General features: G+C 31.3%; 1 protein-coding gene across 2 annotated transcripts; it reads left to right on the top strand.

Moving 5' to 3' along the window:
* The first annotated feature begins 4,900 nt into the window (after window positions 1-4,900).
* LOC111712590 (sodium-dependent phosphate transport protein 4) lies at window positions 4,901-15,533 on the top strand. 2 transcript variants are annotated; one of them, XM_023487243.1, is made up of 12 exons: window positions 4,901-5,139; window positions 5,261-5,332; window positions 5,486-5,568; window positions 5,936-6,034; window positions 8,696-8,753; window positions 9,048-9,133; window positions 9,465-9,541; window positions 9,986-10,619; window positions 11,576-11,689; window positions 12,991-13,078; window positions 13,554-13,616; window positions 14,751-15,531. In XM_023487243.1, the coding sequence occupies exons 1-12, from the start codon at window positions 4,948-4,950 to the stop codon at window positions 15,192-15,194; spliced, it is 2,010 nt and encodes a 669-aa protein (XP_023343011.1). In that variant the 5' UTR covers window positions 4,901-4,947; the 3' UTR covers window positions 15,195-15,531. The 2 variants fall into 2 exon arrangements, with proteins under 2 accessions (XP_023343011.1, XP_023343012.1); XM_023487244.1 differs by having other exon boundaries at window positions 5,105-5,139; window positions 5,261-5,318; window positions 14,751-15,533.
* The last annotated feature ends 9,668 nt before the right edge of the window (window positions 15,534-25,201 follow it).

Below are 25,201 nucleotides of genomic sequence, written 5' to 3'. Positions count from 1 at the left end.
AATTAAACAAAGTGTTGTTAATTTAAAAGATTGAAATTTTAAAAAAAAAACATTCTGAATAAAAAACTGGCCAAATAAATTTTCCATGGAAAAAATGCAAAATTTAATTTACAAAATAAAAATGAGAAATTTAGTACTATTGTTCGAATTCGTTTGAATTAACGATTAATTTTCAATTCAATCGTAAATAAATTGTAAAATCTATTTTGATTATAAGAAAGTTTTTGCTCCACATTTTAACTAATAAAATAAAATAGAAATATAAGACTGCAAGTTTGAAAGAAAATCTCTGATATTGGGTAAAAAAACTTAAAATCCCTCTTCATGATAAATGTTCCTGTTTACAAACATAAAATTAGATTTTAATATCAAATCAATCTATATATCAAGTAGCCAAGAAATCAATCTGTAGCTCAAGTAGCCAGGAAATCAATCTATAGCTCAAGTAGCCAAGAAATCAATACATAGCTCAAGTAGCCAGGAAATCAATCTAATAATCAGCAAGCCAGGAAATCAATCTAATAATCAGCAAGCCAGGAAATCAATCTATATACCAGCAAGCCAGGAAATCAATCTAATAATCAGCAAGCCAGGAAATCAATCTAATAATCAGCAAGCCAGGAAATCAATCTAATAATCAGCAAGCCAGGAAATCAATCTATATACCAGCAAGCCAGGAAATCAATCTAATAATCAGCAAGCCTAGAAATCAATCTAGTAATCAGCAAGCCAGGAAATCAATCTATAGACCAGCAAGCCAGGAAATCAATCTAATAATCAGCAAGCCAGGAAATCAATCTAATAATCAGCAAGCCAGGAAATCAATATAAAGACCAACAAGCCAAGAAATAATCGCAATAGCTCAGCAAGCCAGAAATTCAATTTTTGGATCAGCAAGTCAGGACATCAATTTATTGATCTGCAGCAAGCCATGAAATCAATCTATTGATCAGCAAGTCAGGAAATCAATCTATAGATCCGCAAGCCAGGAAATCAATTTATAGATCAGCAACCCAGGAAATCAATCTAATAATCAGCAAGCCAGGAAATCAATCTAATAATCAGCAAGCCAGGAAATCAATCTAATAATCAGCAAGCCAGGAAATCAATTTATAAATTAGCAAGCCAGGAAATCAATTTAATGATCAGCAAGCCAGGAAATCAATTTATAGATCAGCAAGCCAGGAAATGAATCTAATGATCAGCAGGCCAGGAAATCAATTTATAGATTAGCAAGCCAGGAAATCAATCTAATAATCAGCAAGCCAGGAAATCAATCTATTTATCATCATGCCAGGAAATCAATCTAATAATCAGCAAGCCAGGAAATCAAGCTTGGAAACTAAACTTAAACTGAACTTAATAAATTGAATCAGTTGTTTACAAAGTGATTTCTGTAGAGCTAGTCTAATACAGTTTTGCAAATTTTGAAATAATGAAGTTTTACACCATTAAGTTGCACAGATTTAGAGATTAAAAAATTGTAAATTAAAGCTGTATTCAGTTCATTTTAAAATGTGACAATAGAAAAAATGTAATGAAGACATTAATGAACTAACAATAAAGACTAGAAAAAAAGAAGAATTATCATTTTTGGAGTTGTAAAACCGACAGAGATCGGAACTGCTGTGCAGATATTGTAAAGCTTGAAAGCTTGATCTCGATATCCAATGCAGGTAATTTTAAATATGAAGATAAATTATTGATACCCCTAATAATGTTGTTCCTGCAGGGTATAACCATCAAAGGAAATCAATGCTTGATCCCGAGATTTACGACACAAAAGTTATGACTTCAGATCCTCAATTTTTTTGTAAATCAAATTTTAAAAGTTGTACCTATTTCCCATGTCTACTGGAACATAAGAAATACATATTATCATATTAGATATTTATGTATATTTTATGTCAGCTAATATTACAGATGTAATAATGAGAAATGAGTTTGTAATCTTATATTTCTCCAACATTAACCCCAACCTTTCTTACAACTGTTATACCATATTAGGGATACAATTGTAATTGTGTATTTTATATAACAAAAATAAAGGGAATTCAGGGTCCTCAGCGCCACGCTTTGTGTTGAAATTGGTAATTTTTCATGCTTATATCTTTTTTAAAAAACATGTATTTTCACCAAGCATACTTGAAATAGAATTGTTTTAGTTATTTATGATGTCTAACCTTATGAATTGACCAACCAATCAAGGTTTTACAGTATATGACTAGGGTCCGTTGTGCATCTTTATTCCACTATAAGAAATGTAATCACTTGATACACTGTAATTAAAAAGGTCTTACATTATCAAGCAAAAATCGTTGAGAATTTTGCCAATTACTTCTTAAAAACCAAACCTAACAACAAGTGCTTTAAAGCACTGTCAGGAACTGAGTTTTTGCCAGAAACTTAGATTTTCTAACCCCGGATTTTTGGAACCCGATTTCGTAGACTTGATATTCCAAACTATGAATTTTGTTGGATCAATTAGTCAAAGTCTTAAATATCAAAGGTTTACACCATCAGATTGTGAAGATATAAGGATTAGAAAATGTGGCAAAAACTCAAATCCTTTACATGTAAACTGCATTTGTGAGTTAAAGCCCAAGACGTTGCGACACTTCAAAGTGGACCCTGTCTTTAAACTTGATGAGACTGTTTCTAATCAGGCTGAATCTATGTGGATATTACTGTACAGTCCCTAAAATACAGTTTTTTTTATTCTTTTATGGTTCCTCCCTCAGGTTTTCAAGGAAAATAAAACAAAACGTGATTTTAAAACTTATTTTGTACGGTAAAAAATAAAACCAAGCGAATGTTGCAGTTGTTTAAAGTATTGCACAGAGTTTAGAAAAAAAACATTACAACCATATCGTGATATATATATATATAAATATATTTCCACTGATATATACAAATATATATATATATATGCATATATTTTACATATATATCCGTGCATTACATAATATTCTAAGGCCTTTAATTCTCCATTCTGGCTAAACCATAATCCCCTTTGCTCCGGGTTTAACAAGACTTAGGAACAAAGAGCATACAATTTCACAGAGGTATCAGGATTATATCATTTTCACTGGATACTCAAACTAAGATATTTCTGATCTATTCATCAAAATGTTCAGCTTTATTTAAATGTTTAGATCGAAGGGGATTCCATCTTTCCATAATTAGTTATTTCTTGTCGTTGTTTTTTCTTCATTAACAAACAATATGAATTATCATTTATCATTTTATCATTTTATCATTTTATCATTTATCATTTTTAAGTGAAATTTTTTTTAATGAAGATACCAGGCCATGAAAATCAGGCCCCATCACTTAGCCCTTTTTAATGATAATAAGGCCACTTGTCACAAGTCATTCAGTCCAGATTCATGATTGTGATAATGGTAGGGTATATATAAAGGTCATCCCTCATGAAAATTATCTTAAACAAAACATTATTTACCATTTTTCCAGTTTTTTTTACCTATAACCTCCCCGCATCTTATCTTTAGGGAACCCCTTGAGGAAATCTAGGGAATGGCGGTCGCCCCGCCCCCCCCCCTTGTTGCTTCTTCTCTATCGCCTATAGTGTTCTTATTCTCTTTGTTTCTAAGTTTAAACATTTCTTCAACCCAACATTAAACTATTACCGAGCCTTTAACCCAAAGTATGAAATTATTCTAGTCGAGAGAACACAATTATTGAAACTATTTTCACTTTAAAAAAAAATATTCTTTAACTTTGGGTCCGTCGGCAAAGGAAATAAGTCTTGGTGCCCAAAATTTAAATTTTATAATTCTGATATTTTTCATCTTTCAAACTGATACAATTAAATCCATCAGAATTAATAGTTTGAAATATCAAATGACTACGATATCGCATGCATTGCAAAAGATCTAAAGATTATAAAATGACATTTTTTTGCTAAATCTTAGTTCCTTTTAAAGTTTAATTGGTTGGCACACATCATTAAAGAGAAAAAACAATATTTCTGTTTTTTAAATTTTTGTTTCTTAAATCTTAATATAGCTTGTTAATTTTCTTGATTTTGTTGATTTTTGTAAATTTGTTTTATTTATACAAACTCAGAGACTTTTATCAGAGTGTACCATACCATATCTCAAAGCTTTAACGGCAAAATGAGCACAACAAACTAGAAAACCAGAGATTTTTCTTCGTACATGTTTTAATATTAGTTTTATACAACTTTTTAAAATGTTTAGCAGGATATACTTCATTCAGGGAATACAGTACATTATATATATATATAGTTTAGAGTTGCTGGTAATCTAGCAGGATAAACTTCATTCAGGGAATACAGTACATTATATGTTTTTTTTTCTTCAAAGGGTTTTAATCAAGTTTGTAAAAGGAAAAATACATTTTGAAAAAACATTATACGATTTAGATTCAAACAGTCTTATAAAAACTTTCTCAAGTAAAGATCAATATTTTTTAGATTTGATGGTATTTTTTAGTTTATAAAAAGGCGCTGTTCTTGTGTTGCTTCTAAACTGGTTTAGATTAATTTCGTATACTGTGAGGAAATTCTCATCAAACGGGATAAATTGATAGTTTCACAGTATACTGCATTCAGGACGCCAAGATAATGAAAGAGCCAATGAATTCTTTGTGCAAAGCTTAAATTTCGCATATTTTGACAAATCTTCATACTTTTCGCTACGATTTTCTTTTATACAGATCTTATTTTTTAGTAAGAGAAACGAAACTTTTAGCTTTTTTATTTTCCAAAGAGGAAAGTAAATATTTGAAAGTAAGTTTACAAAGTTAGGATTGATTCCTCTGAACTTGGAACAGAAGACTAGACATCTGGAAATTCAAGAAACAAGAAACTCTATTTCTTTTATTTGGATTACAAATTTTCATTGGTGACGGAAATCTGCAAAGCAAATTGAGAAAATTCGCAAATCGTTTAAAATAAAGAAAATGATAGTAAACAAAAGAAGATTATTAATTGCAGGTTTTATACCTTTCATGTGTGTGTTCTCTATAACTCTGATACAAACCAACATCATCTTTGCTCTGGATGGAATGATAAATCATACTGCTATAGACTGGGCACGACCAAAGCTACGGGAACATTTCCACAGCATAGACCATATTAACACTTGCATTCAGGTTTATTATTTTCTTGTTTATTTCTTTAACATGTTAATATTCAACAAAATCATCTTTAATTTAACTTATTCCATCTGATAATTTCTCCTTAATTTATTTTTAAATTGTCGTTTTTTCTTAGGTTCCTGACGAATCTGAAGGATGCCATACAAATGTTCTCGATGGACCTTTTCCTTGGGGTGATTCTATAGAGGCAAACATTAAAAAATGTTGACTCCGTTTTATAATTTTCTGACTTATCTAATCCACAAAATAAATCCCATTAACTTTTTCAAAATTCTGTCGTCTATGTCCTCTAACTCAGGGAGAGTACTCCCTTTTTAATCCAGTAATCTTTTTGTTTTAGGCTTTATTAAATCTTATCATTGCTGTCGGATCTGTTTTGGGTACACTCGTTACATTAATAGTTTACGACTATATTAATATGAGGTAATTTTTTTTGGTGTTGTTTTTATATAACAAACTGAAATCTTTTACTAAATAATTACAATTTTTCTAAAATCTATAAAAAATGTATAGTTATAATCGTAGTATTTCTATAATATATAATGTTTTACTCTAAAAAGGAATTGAGTATTTTCCACAAACTCAAATTTTCGAATCCCTATATCTTTGCAACCTGATGGTGTTAACCTTTGATATTTCAAATAATACTTTTTATCAAACAAAATTAAAAGTTTGAAAGATTGGAGGTCAACGACATTGTGTTGCAAAGATATAGGATTAAAAAAAGTTGCAAAAAGTCAACTCCTTTTATTGTTTTTCATGATAGATAATTTAATTGATAATAATGCAGGTTTGTATTTGCCCTGTGTATTGTATACCCTGGATTTCTAAACATTATAACACCTCCGATAGCAAAAGAAGGAGGATACATCAGTGTTCTTATTCTTAGGTAAATCCTATAAGCATTTTAATTTTAAAATTTATTAAACTTGTTAATTCTTTCAGTTTTAACATTCAGAAACAATATTTTCAGTCGATGGCTGAGCTTAAATTTTATATTTAAGTATCGTTTGGCTGTATTACAATGATTCCAGTCAAGTTTTTTTTTATTTATTATAATCAGAATACACCAAACATAGCTGAATAAATCATGTAAATATATGATTTCAAGCCATAAAACCGGGAATAAGTGTCGAATACAAAGAAAGTGAAATTTAACAATTTTCTGAGATAAAATAGCTGTTCTATCTATCTATCTATCTAATAATAAAACCAGGACAAAGAAATCAACGTGAGTCGTTTAAAAAAAGAATGATTAAAATCAAAGGAACCCCAAAGAAACTGATTCTTTGCCACACACTCAAATTTTGTAATCACTATATCTTTGCAACCTGATATGGTGAAGACATTTGATATTTCAAACTTAGATTATTTGATCTAACAGGATTCACAGTTTGAGATATCAAAGGTCTACTACATTATGTTGCAAAGATATAGGTATTAGAAAACCAGAGTTTGTTACAAAGGCTCAATACCTTTTTTTTAATGTTTACTTTGTTTAATATAATATGCACATATTTTTCTTCACATTGCTTGGCTCAAAGAATTTCTTTATTAAATAAAAAAAGAATAAAAAAACAAGAAAACAATAAGTACAAGAAATAACCTAATGTCACTTCCAGAGAATAAATTAATGTATTGTCCAGGACTGCATATGTACACAATCAATTCACTCTTTTTGATAAATTTTCGATTTTCTTTATGTGTATTATACTAGCTGTAAGGTTTATTTCTTTAAAAAATTATTTTTAATAAGCCAAGAGGGTCCGTAAAAAGGTGAATCATTTTTAAAACAAATATTTTTGTTTTCACGCGATCTTCGAAAAGATAATTTTCTGCAAATAAGTTTCTCAAACTGCTTCACTTTGATAAGTTATTTTATGGTCATCAAACTAATCTTTGTGCATTTCTCATAGTTTATTTCTGTAAATCTGCGAAACTGGTTTTGATTTAAAGGGACTTTAAAGGAAAAATGAAAGGGGGTATAGGATAAAACCTGAGAATCTCAGGTTTTTAACGATACCTATACGACATCTATCTGATGTTCCTGTCTCGAGAAATTGATGTAAAACTATGTCAAAATTATCCCAAAACGTATATATGTAAGATATACTTCCGTATCACGTGACCAGAACTCCATCCAATTGCCGCGCAGTATACTAGTCACGTGATACAGAAGGAGACACGTAATAATAATACTCCACTGACATTGGTTGGATTCCTGGTGACATGATCCGGACGTATAAATAGTATTAACAATTATATCTATTAAAAATTAAAAATTATTAAATTCAGGTAAAGACAGGAGCAAACCTGAATTTCTCAGACTCCTCTGTGATATTGTCATTTTCAGATTGGTTGCGTATTTGTTTAATATGATCTGTTTAATACTGCGAATCTTACATATATACGTTTTGTATAATTTTGACAAAGTTTAATATCAATTTCTCGAGACAGGAACATCAGACAGAACTCTTATAGGTCTCAATCAAATCCTGAGGATTTCCTTTACAGTCCCTTTAAGCCTGCTTCAGCGTCGATTTTATATTATAGATAATTTAAAAATAGAAATGATATAATTATATATTATATAAAATCATATTCTAAATTAAAGATATTGATTTTATTGTTGAAATATCAGTCTAACATTTTGAAAAACACGATGGAGTCAAAACAGACTGATTTCTTGGAATAAAATCTTCATAAATTCTTAACATTTGATGAGAAATGTTAGAAAACATATCGATAAAATTCATATGAAAATATGTATCTATATATAAATTTGGCTTGTCTGTCTGTCTGTTTGTCTGTTTGTTTGTTTGTATCCAATGAACGTCAAAACGGCTGAACCGATCGGGCCCAAATTTTTTGTTGGACATCTAGGGACCCCAGGGAAGGTTTATGAAAAATCAAAATTTCAAATATTTGTCTCTATCAAAATTCGATCGTCATTAAATTTTTAAAAATTTTGAAAATCCGCGAAATTTTTTGTAAAAATCCGCGAATTATTTTTGTTTTGTTTTACGATGTACACAAAGAGAACATGTTCACAATTAATTTAGAAGATGGGCGCGAAGTGCCCTCTAAGGCTAGTATATAGTAAAGGGAAAAAAAGTTAAAGAAAAGAAGAACATTGGACACCGTCCACTCTTGTATAGTTCTTCTGGAACCCATTAGGAAAAAGAATAATTCTGTATGTTTATTTGTATCTAATAATGTCAAAATGGCTGAACCGATCGGGCCAAACTTTTGTATGGGACATCACATGACCCCAGGGAAGGTTTATGAATGATCAAAATTTCTAAAGTTTGCCTCAAAGAAAATTCGATTTTCATTTAATTTGAAAATCCACGAAATTTTTAAAACATTTTCTTAATTATATCTTTGCAACCCAATTTCGAATACCTCGGATATTCAAATAATAAATTCTGTTAGACAAGGACATAGCCAGGATTTTAAAAATGCAGAAAGATGATTTAGATGATAAAGATGGCAAATATTTAAAAAGAATTCTAATGATTTGTAAATATATGAAACAATTTTCTTGTAGATTTTTTACTGGGTTTTACTCTGCCATCATCAGTCCTGCAATACCTATGATTATACAGGTAAGATCACATATCTTAAAAGATGATTAATTTTAATTCAAAATATTCTTTCTCCTTAAAATGCAATATCTATATTTCATGACTTCGTCCTACATTTTGGGTTGAGCAATGTAGACTGAATGTGGTGGTTTGTTTAGTTATGGTTTCTAAGTACAGAGCAATGTAGACTGAATGTGTTGGTTTGTTTAGTTATTGTTTCTAAACACTGAGCAATGTAGACTGAATGTGGTGGTTTGTTATAGTTATGGTTTCTAAGTACTGAGCAATGTAGATTGAATGTGGTGGTTTGTTTAGTTATGGTTTCTAAGTACTGAGCAATGTAGACTGAATGTGGTGGTTTGGCTGGGATGTGAGATGGGGAGAATGTTTTTCTTCCTGAGGTAAATAATCATATTATACAAATCCAATACTTTATAATTTTATGTTTGAATTGGATTGACAACAATCAACAAATGTAATATGGCTATATAAGATATGGCTTGACTGTTTCATGGTTTTGCAGAATTACAGTTTCTTTAAAAAAACAAATTAAATATTTATTGCGTATTTTTTATCCTTTTAACCCTTTTAATAAGTTGTAATATAATTGACTGAATGTGCTTGGCACATTTCATCTACTTTATTTCATGAATTGGTTAAACCTATAGTTTCAATATGCTGTACAAATAGAATGATCAAAACATTAAAAAAATTAAACATTATCATTTAAAGTGGAGACTTGATAAATGATCCGAACCTAGGATGGGAGTTCCTATTTTATATGCCTGGAGCTGCATGCATAGTATTCGGTATTATTCTTTTTATTCTATCCTAGTACAGTAGGATTCATAAAATATGTGTATACGACGGCAACTGTCAGACTTAAGTTATGATTTAGATATTCCAAGGAACATGTAGCGTAGCATTGATTCAATAACTCTCATGTAACTGTTTAAAATATTCGCTTTATAACCATACATTAAATACACATTAAATTGCTTGAATATCGTCTTCATAGTTCTCTTTCGTTGTTTTACGAATACCCCACTGTTTATTTATGATTCATATTTGACAAAATAAAGGAGCGAAACTTAAATTTTTTATTACTTCTTATTACATTTTATTTTGGTACAATTGTTTCAAGCATTTTTGTAATAAATACTTGTTTATCTTATAAATCCCATTAATTATTCTTTTGTGATATTTTTATTCTTAATTTGATAAATGCTATATTTTGATATTTTGGTATATAGGGACAGCGTTCTTTGTTACAATCACAGATGATCCGCTTGAAAGTCCTTTCCTATCCGAACCTGAAAAGGAACTCATAGCAGAGGATAAACGACGGGAGTTTAAACCAAAAATCAAACCATCCTGTCAGGTTCATGTTCGTAGAGGATCAAGGATAATTTCCAAGTTGAGTTCCTTTAAGAAGAACATGAAACTGATGAAGAGCAGGAAGGAGAAGCTGAAAACTCCTTGGTACAAGATTATAACAGATCGAGACGTCTTGTTATCTATTCTTCAATCCATTGCTTTGTCCTGGCAATCTCCAGTTATGACGATGATGATGAAGAAATATCTTCAAGAGATCCATGGATACAGTATAAATGAAGCAGCATTCATGGTGACAATACCTAATAATATTTCCCAGGTTGTGTTTGGTTGGACCAGTGCTTGGCTAGGTGACCTGGCTATACAGAAGAATATACCAACCTTGCTGGTCAGGCGGGTCGGAGCTATCATCTGTGCTATATCCTCCCTACCCTACCTTATCCTACCCTTCTTACCCTGCAGCATTGTAAACAAGAGATGGTTTGTTGCTCTCATTCAAATATTTGGAAGCTTTAGAGTTGCTGGTAATCTAGCAGGATATACTTCATTCAGGGAATACAGTACATTATATATATATATATATAGTTTAGAGTTGCTGGTAATCTAGTAGGATATACTTCATTCAGGGAATACAGTACATTATATATATGTATATAGTTTTCTTCCTTAAAGTCTGATTTCAAATGACTCTCCATGCAAAGAAGGGAATACCCGATTTACAACAATACCCTTTTATCCTATGACTGGTGATGAGGACAGAAATCTCTGTGTGTTTATTTATAAAATGATATTTAAATTACTGTACGCTACAGTACTTTATGAACTTAACGCAGCTATGACAAATTGCACATATTCCTTAAAAAATCTCTGATATTCTTTGCATCCAGCGTAGTTTTCAACAATATTCATTTTCTGTAACGTCTAGAATGTAAATATCAATCACGTCCCACTGGTGTACATTTGAATATCTGAGCTGGGCCAAGCTTTGCAGTCCTATTTGGACTGTACCGCCAATTTGCAATTAATAAAGGTGCAGAGGAGTACGTGTAATATTTATCAGAGTGTACCATACCATATCTCAAAGCTTTAACGGCAAAATGAGCACAACAAACTAGAAAACCAGAGATTTTTCTTCGTACATGTTTTAATATTAGTTTTATACAACTTTTTAAAATGTTTCACTCTTTTTAAATATTCTGATTGGTCAACAATTAGAGCTATAAACGGTCTAATATGATGAGGGACACCCTGTATATAAACGGTCTAATATGATGAGGGACACCCTGTATATAAACGGTCCAATATGATGAGGGACACCCTGTATATAAAAAAGCTTGTAAACAAAATGTTCGATTACAAGATAAACATGGATAAGCCTGTCATCTTTATTAGAAATAGGTTTAACTGGTACTTTTGTGAATCAGACACGAAACTCTCCGAATGAAGGATAAAATAAAATGACGCGTAAATGATAGTGTGTATATAATAATTGTACTGGATTTGATCAGAGAGCTGTCACCAACCTACAACCGTCAACTTTTTGGATTAGCAAGCTTGTTTTCTAGTACAATACCAAGTATCATGGTTCCACTATTCATGGGGTGGTTTAAAACCAGCACAAGGTTCAGACAAATATATATATATATTTATATATTTATTTATTAATAAAACAATTTCTGAATTTTTATTTCTTTACCTTTGCAACCTAAAGTCGTAGACAATTGATATCTTAAACTATGAATTCTGTTTGATCATATATTCTATGTTTGAAATGTAAAAGTTTTACACAATCAGGTTGCAAAGATATTATATTAGACAGTTTGAGTTTGCGGCAAAGGCTCAATTTCGTCAGTAATAATATTGTTATGCTGGGCTTGAAATTGTGATTGCGAAGTTAAACTAATTTTTTTGGAATATCTTCAAGTTATTTATTTCTCAAAAACTAATTAAGATTTTTAAAAAAGCCAACACTGTTCTTCAACGAATAGGAAAGATCTTAACAAACGAAAAGTTCTTCATCAAAATTTTAGGCAAATCTGTCAATAAGCGCAATTTATTTAGATCATAATTATATAAATGGCAAAACGTGATTTGGTGCCAGGTTTGGGCCAAAACTTATTTTTCTAACTATTTATATTTTTCAACTTAAGCATGCTTTAATTTAGAATCGTTAAGGCTACATTTTTATAACAAAAATTGAAAAACTAAACCCCTACAAATCAACAAATTTCCATTTTAACCACATTTTTTAAACAAAAACACGTTTTAGAACATGTTACGATTTCGAGACATTTCACTATTTGAATCAATAATACTTTTTAAGCCTTTACATAATTTGGTAACAAAACAAGTTTTTCGCATAAAGTATAATTTAAATAACGAAACAATAAAAATGCAAAATATGCATATTAAGTTCTTACCATTAAATTGAACAGAAAAATGCGGAATATTTTTAATAAAACTGGAGAAAACTTAAAAGCAACAGTAATCTCCGTATTTAAAACCATAAAATGGGAACAAAATCTAGAAGAATTTAGAAGATAAAAATATTTTTAGTGATTCATGCTATTCTGTAGTTTATGAAAGTACGCTAGGTTCTGAATTGTTGAATATTTTCAAATTATGGATTCTTTAAAAAGTTGGTTTATGTTCATTAACTCGTCCAAGATTCGAAATCGTGAATGTGCGAAAAACCTTGAATTGTTTTGAAAATGACCGATCACTCACAGTTTAAATTTAAAAAAGAAGTAAATGTTGTTATATGTAGTTCTCGTCCTGATTATAGTTTTTTTTAATTCGATATTTACCCTTGACACAGGTAGAGTTACTAATTAGTTGTGCCCAAACCTGACACTCAGGTTTAAAACATTAGAACAGTTTGGTACTTTCTTCCCCTGTAATCTGTAATCTAATTGTATTCTAGAGATCAGTGGATTGGGAACTTTGCTACCAACACTACAATAGTTTGTATTGGTAATCTGGTATACGCTCTATTCATTAGAACCAACCAAGTATGCATTATTTACATTTTTTAATATCATGGATAATGTAATTATGTTATCTAGCAATTTAACCACATTGAAAGGTATTTGAAAATACATAAAATACAAGAACTTTATTCAAATTTAAAGTGGAACGCAGCTTTGGTTTTCGCGCTACTTAAGAACACCATTCATTTAAGAAATTAGAGATTATAACTGTTAAAATAAATCTATTTAATTCAGTAAAAAAAGCCTCAAAAAAGCCATGATCTTCAAATTGATATGATGCCTAAACGGTTGTTAAAGATTTATTTTTCGATAATTATGCGGGATATTATAAATACAATATACAATATACAATATAAATACAATATTCAATATACAATATACAATATACAATATACAATATACAATATACAATATACAATATAGAATATACAATATACAATATACAATATACAATATACAATATACAATATGTATTATGCAACATACAATATTTTAGGCGGATTGGGATCCATATACTATTGAAGTTGAATCGGAAGATGAATCTGAATCCTTGTCCCAGGTTAAAAATATTAAAAATGACACCTCTAAACAGTTTAGCTGTAGAGGCACAACCAAAATAACAAAGCATGCAGGGATTATGAAAATTGCTTTGATTATCAAAAGAATTTAAAATATCTGTAGTAAACCAGCTCTAAGCATAAATGCTGTCACTAAACAGTAATCTTATCAAAGACCCCGTAATTTTCAAGGTCAAAAACTAAATTATTTCAATAATAATAATAATAATCAAAATTGAAGTGTAATTCCTGATTTGTAAACAAAACTCATATTCTTATTCTGGGAATAAAATGATAACTTTGCTGACAATTAGAAAGTTACTAAAAATTACATTTCAGCTATTTCAAGGTACAATTTTTTCTTTTTAGACCTCATACTTCTATTTGAGTACACGTAGAAAATCAGAAAACTTATAAAAGGACGAAAAAGCGAGTTAAAGAATGAACCAATGGACTTCCAAAAAAAAATTTAGTTAATTTTTTTTAACTTGGCGAAGTTCTCAGGACTTTAGAAAAACCATAGTTGTCTTTCAGTTTTTTTAATACTTTTTTTTTTTTTTTTTTTCCTTCTCAAATACTTTATTAAAAACAAAAGAACACTTATACACTTAAAATATAATTATAGGTATAGGGTGGCTTGGTCTCCCTCTATAGTTACAGATAAAGTACAAAAACGTGATTTCGAAGAAATAGAAATAAACTTTTAATAAATCTGCAAAAACTATGGATTTATGAATTTGCAAAGTAGCTTGGTCGCCCTTTTATTTTAGCAAAGATAATATATTCAATAAAAGAAATAGGAGATAAAAAACTTTAAAAATCAGCAAAAATTATTAATAAGGGCGTAATTGCATAAACGCCTAGTGCTAAAATGCATAAGTGCTTATCGCAGTTTTTTTAATACTAACAGATCACAGATTCAAAATTTTAAAAAATCGGGAAAACTGATTTTAGAACTCAAAAATATTTTTGATCACAAAAAATGAGGTATAGAAATAAAAAAATCACAGCTTTTAATAAGTGCAATTTAGAGCTTTACAATAAAACATTGTTTAAGAAAAATTAAAAGAAATTGTTCCCTAAGTACCCAATATCTCTACTGCCAAGATATTCTTGGAACACCCTGTATATTCTAGTTTGAACTGGTTCCTGCTGGAGAAAGACCCTACGGAGCACGTGTGTTTGATGCCCCTCCAATCTACCCACCTGAAACTCCAGCTGGAAACAATACAGATGTTACAGCTACAGGACAGCCAACTTCTGATAAAAGACCAGATTTAAATACAGAGCAGCTAACAGATGTTACAGCTACAGGACAGCCAACTTCTGATAAGAGACCAGATTTGAATACTGAGCAGCTAACAGCTAGTACACCTATGGGACATCTAACTCCTAATAAAAGAGAAGATTTGAATACAGAACAGCTGACAGATAGTACAACTATAGGACTCCTAACTCCTGACAAAAGAACAGAGTTGAATACAGAACATCTAACAACTACAAGAATGGAGCATATTAAACATACAGGTCCTGCTATTCCTGAGAACAAAACAGCTGATTACCCAGAAGCAAGAAGTTAGAACATTAGAATACAAGCTAAGGGTTCTTCTCAATGCTGAATGCTGTTATAAACTATATGTACATAAAGTAATCAATAGTCAAGTCAATCATGAAGTATGAGATATCTAAACTTTTGGCTTATAATATTTCCATTTATGTCTAGTGTTATGCACATTTCAAACCAAATTCATCTAAATATGTTAATCTGTAAAAAAGTAATAGAAAACTTTATTTACTTAATTGTTTTAAAATCACATTACACCACATATCACATCATGTATCTTCTTCATGTAATTAAATCATTTGTTTACATCATGTTGTAGTTACTTCATGTAATTATATCTAACGTATTCATATATAATACAATAAATATTTCACCATGTTTATTTATTATTACAACATGTAAATACTACACCATGTTAATTTTACAACATGTAAGTATTATCACACCATGCAAATATTACAACATGTAAATACTGAACCATTTAAATATTACTCTCTTTCAAACTTTTATAAAACAGAAAACTATCAGATTTATGGATATGTTCGTGTAGATAAAATACACAAATATTTACACAATGTTTCTCGCATTTTACTCCCTATTTTTAAATTTGAACTGGTAATATTTTTTACAATTCTGAGATCTGGATTTTGGCATTGAAGCGTTTGAATCTGACATACGTAGTGAGGTTGTGCAACTTAACTTCTGGGATTTGGCTTTCACTCGTTAAAATCTCTCCTGTTTTACAAATATTCCTCAGTTTAATATAAATTGTGAAACAGTAATAGCCGGCAAAAAATTAGGCGAGAAAATCTATATTACTTTTTAACCTAATATTATCTTTCTTAAATTAAATTAAATATACTAAAGTATTTAACTTTCAGCAACAATATCCCACCATGTAAATATTACACCATGCAAATATTACACCAGGCAAATATTTCAACGTGCAAATATTAAACCATGCAAATATTACACCATGTAAATATTTCAACGTGCAAATATTACACCATGTAAATATTACACCATGTAATTACTACACCACGCAAATATTACAACATGCAAATATTACACCATGTTAATATACTAATATTACACCATGCAAATATTACACGTAATTACATCATGAATTACACAAGGAATTTATTGATTATTGTATTTTCACCATGTATTATTGAAGCACAAATGTATTTATTCTTGTTGTATTATTTCACCAATTTTTCCTCAAAACTAAACTTTGTTGTAGGAGTATCAGGGTATTTTTCCTGAAATTAAAAGAATTTTAATTTGACATTCAATCTCAATGAGAAGTACCATGAACCTTAATTCTGACATCTGTTCAGAACTGATATGTCTGGGAAGAAATAAATATTAACTTTTAATTGACTTCATATCAGATATAGACAAAGGACCAAGGAACTCATTTAGATTCTTTCTGATAATCAGACAGTGTGTTCCAAAAGAATTCTGTGAGGTACGACGGCTCTCAACATGGATCGATTTTTTCATTTTTGTACAGTTTCAAAATCTATTTATACCGGTCCCTGAACACAGTGCGTAGAGCCACAACAATTATGTATGTGATGACACAGTTTAAGGTTTGCCATTTTGGCGGGGTTCAACATTAATATCCAAATAATATGAAAAGTAAAATTAAACCATGACGATGAGAATCGTACAAGGAGAAGATAGTTTTCTACCTGTGTGCTCAGTTAGCTGTACTGTACACTTACAACTGTTTAACCTCGTTGGAGTCGTATTATCTATAGATTTTTTTGGGACAATCTGTACAGTACACAGTACATCTTGATATCAAGTACTAGCTTGGGAACCCAGCTTTGCTTGGAAACATAATTTTCTTTATTGGAGTCAGCATATTTAACTTAGACCTTTTAAACCAAATTAAGAGCATTCCCGTGGTTCTTTGGAGTTCCCCAATCAAAATTTGAGGCAAATCGGTTAAGGGGCTCCTGAGTTATGATCAGACATAAAGAAACAAACAGAGATTACTACTTTAAGCGGTGTTTCAATAAAGCGTTGATTGTATTTTTACATATAAATAAATATCCAATCATAACTCTTGAACCTCTGGACCGATTTGCATCAAATTTCGATGGGAAAATTTGGTAGAACCATGTGAATGTTCTTAGCTTGATTTTCAAATTTTAAGTTTAGTGGGTTTGCTTTTAGTTAGTTTCCAAGAAAAACTGGGTTGCCGCTAGTATTGCATAAACTGAGTAAAATAAAATTAAATTTGGATTCCTGAAAGAAATCATTCCTCTAGAGTTAGACTGTAAATTTAAATCCCTAGCGGCCTGAAGAACGGGAATCAGGAAACAGTAGGGTTGAGAGTTCTCTATGACTGCAGTAACGATGTTATTTCTTTAAATCCTGACAAGATTTTAGAGAGTCTTTCCTCTTTTAAAACTTTCCTTTAAATGTCAATTATCAAATTTAATTCTGCATCTGACAGATCATAAAGAATCAATATTGAATTTTCTTTTAAGTATAAAAATATTTGAGTTGATTTTTACTTTTACATTTAGAAACATTAGATATTTTATCAAACATCAAATAATTTTTTAACATTGGCTCCAGCATCAACTAATTCATGGATTTACTCTTCTTTCCTGACCTGAAGTGGGAACTCTTGTTTTTTTAAATATCATGATCAATGCTAAATCTTGAATCGTTTGTTAATCTACAGATTAATTTAATCTTTATACACTATTCCGGAGCTATTTCGTGGATACATGGTGGATATTGGAATTAATGTGTTCTGCGACGAAATCGTCACGTTCTGAATTCCCTCGCCCCTGAGTTCTTCATGCAATAGATGTGAAACCCCTCGAGAGGGGAAAAAGCAGAGGATGGAAACGTCATGTGTGTGTGTCAGTACCAAAAGAGTGTGTGTAAAGTTTACCGAACCGAAGGTGTATACTGTAGGTATACAGTACATACGAATCTCGGTATTTGTACAGTCCAGGAGAGTATATTTTTTTATTGTTAATTAAAAATAAGTTTAATATACATGTAATCAAGGGTGTAATGCAAGGAAAGTTAATTTTGGTCGTGTATACTCTGCGTACATAATGAAACCAGTTCTCTTTGGGCGGAATTTGTAAACAGGAATAGATGCATCAGTGTTCATTTAGTATCCGAGGAGGTTCAAGAATTAAATTTTGATAATTCACATAATAGTTTCCTTTGACCAGAATATTTCATTGATTTTTTATGTGGCAGATGGATCCCATGTCAGGCTGTGACATCCGTCTTGTGTTTACATTACGCCCAGAAACAGTACAGTGCAGTAAAAAAGATGTGTACACTTCTGAAATAACTTTCCTTGCATTACGTCCTTGCATTTAATATACTATTTATATATTTAAGTCAACAATATAAGCCAAATTTTCATGCAAAGAATATAATTTGATTAAAGTTTAGAATAAACTAGTCGTTATTCAAACTTCCCTGGGAACAAGTCAAGTTCGTACTGCAGCGACGAAACTAGTTTTGATTTGTAAACTTTACCTTATATTTATACTGTGTCCGCCATTTATCGTCAGTTACGATATTTTGAAACAGAAGTATTTTTGTTGTGATCTACTTACGGCACATTAAGGTATTAGTTAAGCATTACTGCATTCTTAAAAATGAGAAATGAGCTTTTATCCTTGTATTTGTTGTGTTGTTGTATTTCATCCTTGTATTTGTTGTGTTGTTGTATTTTATCCTTGTATTTGTTGTGTTGTTGTATTTTATCCTTGTATTTGTTCGAATTAAAGTTAAATTTATCCATCTTAGAATTTATTACATATTTCGAGCTAGTAAAGATTTTTATTTTCATGAACTAATTTTGTATATATTTTCTTCTCTGCATATTGTATTTTTTACAGTTATAAATAAACTAATCGGGCAATCTTTTATAGATCGAACAATTCTTCAGAGTGTTTTATTCCTGTCTTGATTTGAGACATTGGCCTGGTTCCAATCGTAACCCTGTAGCAGATCATGGTCGATACGTTAGGTTATTTTAAGGCGGCCATATTCCGTCGCGAAACATAATGCTTGATCCACTCTTTTTCTTAATCTCCAGATTCAATAATGCTTGTTCTCCTCTTGTTATTAATCTTCAGATTAATTAACCAATCGGAATTTAGAACATCCATTCTAAAGTTTTCAGCTCAGAGCTCTTTCATGGATATAGCCAGAGCTCTCTCATGGATATATCCAGCTTTTTCCTTGATATATCCAAAACTCTTTCTTGGATATACCTTGAGCACGGAGATATTTCCCAAGTATATCCTGAAACTTTTCCTGGATATCCTGAGGTATTTCCTGGATATTCTATTTGCTGGATTTCCTCAGGTATTTCCTGGATATCCTATTTCCTGAATATCCTGAGGTATTTCCTGGATATCCTGAGGTATTTCCTGGATATCCTGAAGTATTTCCTGGATATCCTGAGGTATTTCCTGAATATCCTAAGGTATTTCCTGGATATCCGGAGGTATTTCTTGGATATCCTGAGGTATTTCCTGAATATCCTAAGGTATTTCCTGGATATCCTAAGGTATTTCCTGGATATCCTAAGGTATTTCCTGGATATATACTAAGCTCTATCTGACTCTGAGTCCCCCCATCATCCAGTAAGGTGAGTAAAAGGTGCCGAATACAGTGTTGGAGAAGATTTCATTGGAAATTCAATCATGAGATTGGTTTAACGATATCCTTCCAACTTTCTCCATCTTTTAGTCAGAATATTTCTGCAGATTTCACAAACTAGGAAATCGATTAGTTCAAAGAAAGATCAGGTTTGGTTTTCATAAGTTAGTTTGGATCTGTTTTAGGATAATTATTGGTTAACATAAATGAGAATGGATGTGTTTGAGGATAAACTTTTTTGCATAAATAAGTTAGGATGTGTTAAAGGATAAATTGGTTTGCATATATGAGTTAGGATGTGTTAAAAAAAATTAGCTATCATTTACTGAGTTTCTATTTGTTTAAGGATAAATAAGTTTGGTTTTCTTCAAGGCTAAATTAGTTTGGATTTGTTTAAGGATAAATTAGTTTGGTTTTGTTTAAGGATAAATTAGTTTAGATTTGTTTAAGTCTAAATTAGTTTGGTTTTGTTTAAGGATAAATTAGTTTGGATTTGTTTAAGGCTAAATTAGTTTGGATTTGTTTAAGGCTAAATTAGTTTGGTTTTGTTTAAGGATAAATTAGTTTGGATTTGTTTAAGGATAAATTAGTTTGGATTTGTTTAAGGCTAAATTAGTTTGGTTTTGTTTATGGATAAATTAGTCTTGCTTTGTTTAAGGCTAAATTAGTTTGGATTTGTTTAAGGATAAATTAGTTTGCATAAATGAGTTTGGATGTGTTTCAAGTTTTACTGGTTTCAGGCTGATTTGGTGTTTGTTCAACAATAATAATTAGATTAGAGTAATATCTGTTTATTATTTAAATATTAACAAATGATATTTTGAATGGTTAAGTTGTTGGATGAATAATGGGTAACCCAAAAACAGAATGTAGGAATCATAGTCTAATCTCACAGATAGGCTGCTACCAAAGGTATAGAAGAGTAATGATATCAAATCTTTATTCTTCGGTTGTTTGTACACTGAAAAATACAATAGTTTAGAACTAGAAAACATACGATACATTTAGGAGTCTAGCTCCTACATCAAGGGTTTCCATACAACTGACCTTACTTTGATCAGATGTTTTCATGGTAACCTTGGAGTAGAAGTAATCTCATCTTTAAGCAAAGCCCAGTATGCAGTATGCAGTATGCATAATGCATATAGGGTTGCTGCAGCTTTATATATGCAGAATAAATGCTATTCATCATCTTGAAGAAGAGAATCTTACTCAAAATAAATTGTTTTGAGGGTTGCACTCTCAGACGTAGTTTTAAGTATAAAATAGTGCTTGGATTAAATATATATGAAATGGATTGGTTAACAATTCAATGCGTTTAAAGGGAGTGTCATATAGGAAAACATGGCTGACCGAATTCATAATGGTACTCTACAACCTAAATCTAATTAATAATCTGGAAGATGATAATTTCTGAAGCAAGAAATGCCCAAATCACTTTTACTAAGAACCCGCCAGTGAAAATGAATAGTTTTCAACAAAAAAAAACATTGATATATAATTTACTTGAATAATATTACGCTAACATTCACTTTTGTTATTGAGAATACTGTATTACGTCATTCCCCGGCCTGTGTAGAATAAAATAAGAAAATTAAGATGAAAATCTGAATTTTACACAATCTATCCCTCAGCCGCAGGCATCCATCTTCCTTTTCTTTTTCCGTACATTTTAAATCTTTCTCATCTGGCTCCAGGTATACTCGGTATACACACAAGCTGAATACAAATCCTTCATTTACATTTTTTTCCATCAAACATACTTTTTTACATTGTACAGTTTACAGTTTACAGTTTATGGTTTACGGTTTACAGTTTACTGTTTTTGGTTTACAATTTATGGTTTACGGTTTACAGTTTACCGTTTTTAGCAGAGGCGCAACTAGGATTTTTGCTAGGGGGGGCAATATATTATTTTGTAAGGGTCAGGGGGGGTTAAGGGGGGGTTACCCCCCCTTTTCGAAAATTTTTCAAAAAAAAAGTTTTTTTAAGGGTTTGAAGTCGAACAAAGGAAATTTTAAGTTGTNAAGGATTTATTTCCTGCAAAGCTTCGTCTAGATTTGTTGGAATGGCTTTGCTCCCTCTCATCTCCAGGTTGCTCTTGTATAGTACAAGTTCGGTCCAGAAGAGTAAAGGATTTGGAAGTAAAGACTGATAAAACTCTAAACTCTGAAAGTTTACTCTTGAGATCAGCCAGGGTATGAGAAGCTATTTTCTCTTGTAACAAGTAAAGCAAACCCATGGCCTTTGATGTTATTGGAGCAAATCTCTCATCTAGCTGCATTATAATAGTATCCAAGAGACAGTTTGTACTCTATAAACTCAACACAAATAAAATACAGTTCAGAACTTTTTTTTACATTAAATGTTTACAATAGCCTTTAGCCCTGAGAATTGAGAAAGATAAAAATATTTTTTTTTAAACTAACTATAGTATAATAAAATTTCTAAAATAACTTTATTTGTTTTCTTATTCCTGTGATACTGATTTTCGCCATTCTTTCTTTCCTTTCATTCTGCAGGGGGGCGCGCCCCCCCCCCTTCAGGTTCTAGGGGGAGGGCGTGCGCCCGGCCGCCCCCCCTAGTTGCGCCTCTGGTTTTTAGTTTACAGTTTATGGTTTACGGTTTACAGTTTACAGTTTATGGTTTATGGTTTACAGTTCACTGTTTTAGTTTACAGTTTATGGTTTACGGTTTACAGTTTACTGTTTTTAGTTTACAGTTTATGGTTTACGGTTTACAGTTTAACGTTTTTAGTTTAAAGTTTATGGTTTACGGTTTACAGTTTACTGTTTTTAGTTTACAGTTTATGGTTTACGGTTTACAGTGGCCGAATTTAAATAAAAAATTTGGGCGGCGGTTTAAATTTAAGCCGCGGCTTAAATATGGTTGGTTCCACTTAAAATTGTATCAAATGTTTCAAGATTTAAGCCGGCGCTTAATTTAAACCGGGTTTTGGCAGATTTAAACCGCGGCTCAAATTCTTTAAATTCCATCTCAGTTTAACGTTTTTAGTTTACTGTTTACAGACTCATACATATGTGTCCAGTAGTTAAAAGTTTTAAATGGATATTGAGATCAAGCGTTCTAGGCATAGAGAATAGAATATATATTAGAGTGAAATTTAGAAAATCTCTCGGTATGAATTTTGTCAGTCCCTTTTCAGCCTAAAAGGGAGTTCAAAGTGTACAAATCATGTAAATGTTCACAAATTATATGCAGTACGTCAATACAGTATGTTCCCTTGACTATCCATTTCAATGTTGAATTTTTTAAAGCTCTTAAATAAACTTTATAAAATGAATTAGGTGAATAAAAAACATCATTTTATTTATAGTTATAACGGAAAACCATCGTTTGTAAAGTGAAAGGCATAGAGTCTATGTGAAATGATCATTGGTCAATTATGAAACCAGTCTTTTTCATATTTTGGTTTTCTTTTAACATTAATTTGAGATTTTCTATAAAATTATATTCCAGGGCCCAAACGGTTATATAGCATAAAGTACACCTACAGTATGGAAACAGTACAACAAAATGGCCGTTTTACACTTTTTTCTAGTAAATTCCCCTCTAATATATATTCTATTCTCTTTGGTTCTAGATTAACAATATCCACACAAAAGTTCTGATCTCAAAAATCAGATCTGTTGAGGTGTCAATCTCAGATTCAAGCATTAATTTTCATGTTATTTAGACCCTACGGATTATAATTTGATTTCTCCTCCATATCTTGTGTAATTTATTCCCTGCCAGGATAACTTGTATTAACAGGCTAGTAATAAGAAACTATATGGATACAATGATCATGATAGAATACAGTGTGGATGGATGCATAATGAGGATATAAACTATAGCGTGACTTTAGGAATAGGATACCTCCTAACTAATAAAAAGAATTTCCTCAAAATCTTTTCCATTTTATTTTGTTGATCAAGTATGAAGTGAAGATATTAGATTTACTCCTTTCAGACTAATCTTGTTACTTAGAATTATTTTGCTAACATACTTTAACATCAGACGAGAGCTTTAAGCTCCCCCCCCCATACCCTGATTGCATTAGATATTAGACAAATCGTTGCAGATCTTTATAATTAGTACTTCTCCCTGCTTATATCTCACTGCTCCCTACTTGTACAACACTGCTCCCTATTTGTACAACACTGACTTCTTGAGAGGAGAGTTAAAAGACACTAGGACGGAAAATTAACAACAATGGTGTTTTTATACGAAAAAGTTTTAATAACTGGAGCGAGGACAGGGTGGACTGGGCCAAGTCGATTGCATTTAAACAATAGGTTTTTTGGAAAAAGAATTGAAATGCAAGACCCAACATGGGTCCAGTGTCAAAGGGGCACTGGACCCATGTATTTTTATAAAAAGGGTCCAGTGCCCCTTTTAAAAAAAAGAGCACATTTTACCTTACAGAGGTTGTTGATTTATTTGTTAGTTTTATAGAGGACGTGGGTCAGACTCTGATAAAAACGCATAAAGTACTTCCAGTATCTATATTTCTTATAACTTATTACTAGAGGGTTCAGAACATGAGTCTATATCAATATCACACGTGTTAGACTGTCCGTCAGTACAATGCCCCGTATCCATTCTATCTCATTCCGTTGAATCTTGTGGAACTTGTTTAAGGCGGCCAGGCATCGTCTTCCACAGTTTTTTGTTTTTTGGATTGTTTAATGTTTTTGCAGATGAGTTGGCCCAGACCAGACCATGTCCACTCCAGATCTTGTTCCAACTACTCATCAAAGTGGTTTTTGCTGTTAATGACTTTAGTCTTTCATTTTTTAATTATTATTATTTTTTAGTTTTTAGTTTATTTTTATTTTTTATTTTTCATATATTACGAATTTTCACATTCTTTAAAATTTAATATTCTGAAGTAAAGCAGGATTAGATTGATTAGTTTTTTTACAATTAATTTATCCCAAGAAAAACTAGGATAGCCATTTTAGGTATTAATGTCTAGTATTCAAAAGTTGTGAAATCTAGAAAATCCTGGAAAATTGAGTTTATATTGAATTACTATGGTTTTGTGTCATCGATGCTGGATTGGTAGATTCGTGGAACAATCTAAGAGAAATCTTGGATGAACGATGGTTGGGAGACCTAAGCCCCAAGTTTCCAGAAGAAATTCTGCGCCTATACATTTTTCGAAATGTGTACTTATAACATATCACACTACTCCCTACTTGTACCACACGGCTCCCTACTTGTACCACACGGCCCTGTGCTTGCGCAACACTGTTCCCTACTTGTATCACACTGCTCCCTAATTTTACAACATTGCTCCCTACTTGTACAAAAATGCATCCTAATTGTCCCACACTGCTTCCCACTTGTACAACA

The sequence above is a fragment of the Eurytemora carolleeae genome, unplaced genomic scaffold, assembly GCF_000591075.1.
Source record: "Eurytemora carolleeae unplaced genomic scaffold, Eaff_2.0 scaffold1126, whole genome shotgun sequence".
In the NCBI taxonomy this organism is placed as follows: domain Eukaryota; kingdom Metazoa; phylum Arthropoda; class Copepoda; order Calanoida; family Temoridae; genus Eurytemora; species Eurytemora carolleeae.
The sequence above is the reverse complement of the archived record's forward strand: the minus strand, read 5'-3'. Positions and strand labels throughout refer to the sequence as shown.